This window comes from Populus nigra, chromosome 19 (assembly GCF_951802175.1).
Source record: "Populus nigra chromosome 19, ddPopNigr1.1, whole genome shotgun sequence".
Classification (NCBI taxonomy): domain Eukaryota; kingdom Viridiplantae; phylum Streptophyta; class Magnoliopsida; order Malpighiales; family Salicaceae; genus Populus; species Populus nigra.
The window spans coordinates 3,599,894-3,602,601 of record NC_084870.1 but is presented as its reverse complement, the minus strand read 5'-3'; the positions used below and the strand labels follow the sequence as shown (position 1 = coordinate 3,602,601).

Below are 2,708 nucleotides of genomic sequence, written 5' to 3'. Positions count from 1 at the left end.
AATTGAAATACGTGTTTCAGGATATTCCTGTCACATATATTTCTTATTACAGTTAGATTTTTAATTTTTTTAATAATACCCAATTTCATATAAAACTCACTTGGGATATCATGTATACATAATACATAATACATAAGTTAGTAACATATATTTACACTTCCATATTGTGCTTGATAGCCTTTGGTGCAGAAGAAATCTCACTTGGTGAAGCAGCCATGGTTGATTCTGTAACATTGACGACAACATGGGAGCAACTGACCATCTGAGCTGATTTTATATTCTGTGGTTGTCCTGAATGCAACTTTTCTGGTGATACAGTACGTTCTACACTCTTAAATTGAGCTATGGAAGCGAGTTCATGAACGGATTCAGCAATGTTTTCAGTGCATTTGACCACTTCATTAAGGATTGAAGCCACTGTAATCCCTGGTATAACTTTCAGCAGGTCAGTGTCTTCCCATAGGCCTGATTTGAGTAAAGATTTCAGGTTTTTGGCGGCAGATTTTGCATTTTCTATATGGGAATCTGCAGAAGATGGCTGTACCATTTTTTTCATTGTTAATGACAGTTCCTTCAGTGCTTTTCCAGATTCTATGCTCATGTTTGTGCATGCTTCCTGAATTCTGCTTCTAACTTCTGATGATGCCTGCAAGTATATCAGCAGATTGGCATATACCTTGAGATAAGCATTTGAACAACTCTTATTTATTTTGTTAGTGCTTAACCCATACAGGTTTGAGCTTTACTATTTTTGGTGAGATGGGATCGCGATATATGAGATGCCAAAGGCTTAAAAGTAGCTTATCGCATTGTATTTAGACATCGAAGATAAGAAACCTGCAAAGGAGTTAATTTCTTTTTTATATACCTGAATGTCGGCATTTAAGTATCCATTCAATGCTTCAATTCTGTAGGCACATTCACGAGCCAGAGTTCCAACTTTTAGGTACTGTTTCCATGGATGCCGAAACTGGAACCTACCATGCCCTGGCTCCCATGCTGCAAAATTAGCCTGAAGGCATCAAAACTATCATCAGAAAACGAACTATATATATAGGTAAGGGAAGAGGAGGTTATGGGAGGTCTAGAGATTAATCCACACCAAGGATTCTTCAGCGGTTTTTGAATTCAAAACACTCTTGTATCCTTCCAGATATTTCTTGTCGTCTTTAGACTCTGCATCCCCTGTTCTTTTGAAGTATTCATCACCAAATCCTGTAAATGTTTACCTTTTCCAAGTAAGCTTGCGACCACATATTGAATAGTTAAGAAGAACAGTAGGAATTAATGCATCCACTAGCTATAATATGTACTTAGTGCTCCACTTTAATCTGTTGGAGACATGGATACATACCTTCCAAGAAGTTACCAAGCTTTTCAATGTTGAGAGCAATCAGATTGTGAAGATCTTCACCAGCCCACACAGGGAAAACCACAATAGAAATGATGACACAAGCACAGCCACCTACGAAGATGGTTAATACTCTTTTATGTGCTAACTCTAATATTTCATCGTCTCGAAAGCCCGATATCGATATCAAAGAGAAGGTCAATATGAATATTAGCAGCCCATAATCATATCTTGCTTTAATTTTTGGAAAGAACCGTAAGAATGTTGATATTACAGCTGCAAACAAAAACCAAAATAAATTTGAATCTATTACTACCTTACACCAGTTATTTTTTTGTTACAGCAAGGATCAATTTGAAGCCTAGGTGCAAATATGCAATGATTTTTGTGTGCATGCATGGTTAAAGATACCTACCTTGTAGAAAGACTAAGGAACCAAGTAGTATGGGCTCTCCTACATGTCCAGATAGGTTTGCTAGGTGATGTGCTCCGACGCCGAGTGCACTAGCCAGTAGTGTTGCCATTCCTCTGTTCAGTCCTTTTCCAAGAGTAGCCCCTGATGAAAAATTGTGAAAAAACCACATGATTGTCAATATTACGACATGAGTAGTGGTATTTGTCGCGCCATGAAAGGTAATTTTTGGTTATTTGAAGAAAAGGGTCATAGGTCCTGGCTAGACTTACCCACAGAGAATTCAAAGACAACTACAACAGTCATAATAGCCCACATTGCAGTGACGCCAAAATTACTGTAGAGTGGCTGGTAGTAGTAGAATATTGATACCAATGCAAGTGCAAGGCCTACTTTTAGTGAATGAATAACTCTTCTCGGATCATCTTGTCCAACCTTCTTTATGTTCCTAGCCGTATCAGCCACCTTATCTTTGAACTTCACAGGCAAGGCATTGAGCCACCGTCGCCCTTGAGTGAAAACACCGGCCCTGTCACCGCTTGCAGATCCGATTTCCATGGCTAAATATTGAGGATAGGCAGGTTCGCATGAACTGAGAAAGATCAAAGAGAGCAAAGAACAAGGAGAATCGGCCGAGAGAGATGATGCCTTAGGAGAGGCTCTACATGCTTCCAATTTATAAGAAGAAAATGGCATCTTATTTGCACATAGAATAATAAAATATGTTATAATAGTTTAATTATGTACATGCTCTGATATTGTACTATGCAAGTACAAAAGAGTTTTCACCGAAAAAGGTAAAAAAATGCAAGGTTGAAAACATTACGGTTTGTTTTTATGTTACTATCTATTTTTTAAAATATCTTCCACCTTATTTTTTACTTGAAAAATTATTTAATGTAAAAAATATTAAAAAAAACATTTTTTTAATGCCTTGTAGCTACT

The 2,708-nt window shown here is 37.4% G+C and overlaps 1 protein-coding gene across 2 annotated transcripts; it reads right to left on the bottom strand.

Annotated features, from left to right (window-relative positions):
- LOC133679087 (aluminum-activated malate transporter 2-like) lies at nt 1-2,425 on the bottom strand. 2 transcript variants are annotated; one of them, XM_062101592.1, is made up of 6 exons: nt 2,036-2,425; nt 1,767-1,907; nt 1,355-1,627; nt 1,103-1,215; nt 869-1,012; nt 1-646 (listed from the first exon to the last, which is right to left on the bottom strand). In XM_062101592.1, exons 1-6 carry the CDS (start codon nt 2,319-2,321, stop codon nt 152-154), a joined length of 1,452 nt encoding a protein of 483 aa, XP_061957576.1. In that variant the 5' UTR covers nt 2,322-2,425; the 3' UTR covers nt 1-151. The 2 variants fall into 2 exon arrangements, with proteins under 2 accessions (XP_061957576.1, XP_061957577.1); XM_062101593.1 differs by having other exon boundaries at nt 1,355-1,465.
- Nucleotides 2,426-2,708: the final 283 nt, after the last annotated feature.

What these genes read in the sequence shown, in the direction of transcription:
- LOC133679087 (XM_062101592.1), bottom strand. Translation starts at nt 2,321, where the DNA reads ATGGAAATCGGATCTGCAAGCGGTGACAGGGCCGGTGTTTTCACTCAA. An exon ending in AAACCGCTGAAGAATCCTTG is followed by an intron (nt 1,013 to 1,102) that starts GTGTGGATTAAT and finishes TGATGCCTTCAG; the next exon opens with GCTAATTTTGCAGCATGGGA. An exon ending in ACTTAAATGCCGACATTCAG is followed by an intron (nt 647 to 868) that starts GTATATAAAAAA and finishes ATATACTTGCAG; the next exon opens with GCATCATCAGAAGTTAGAAG.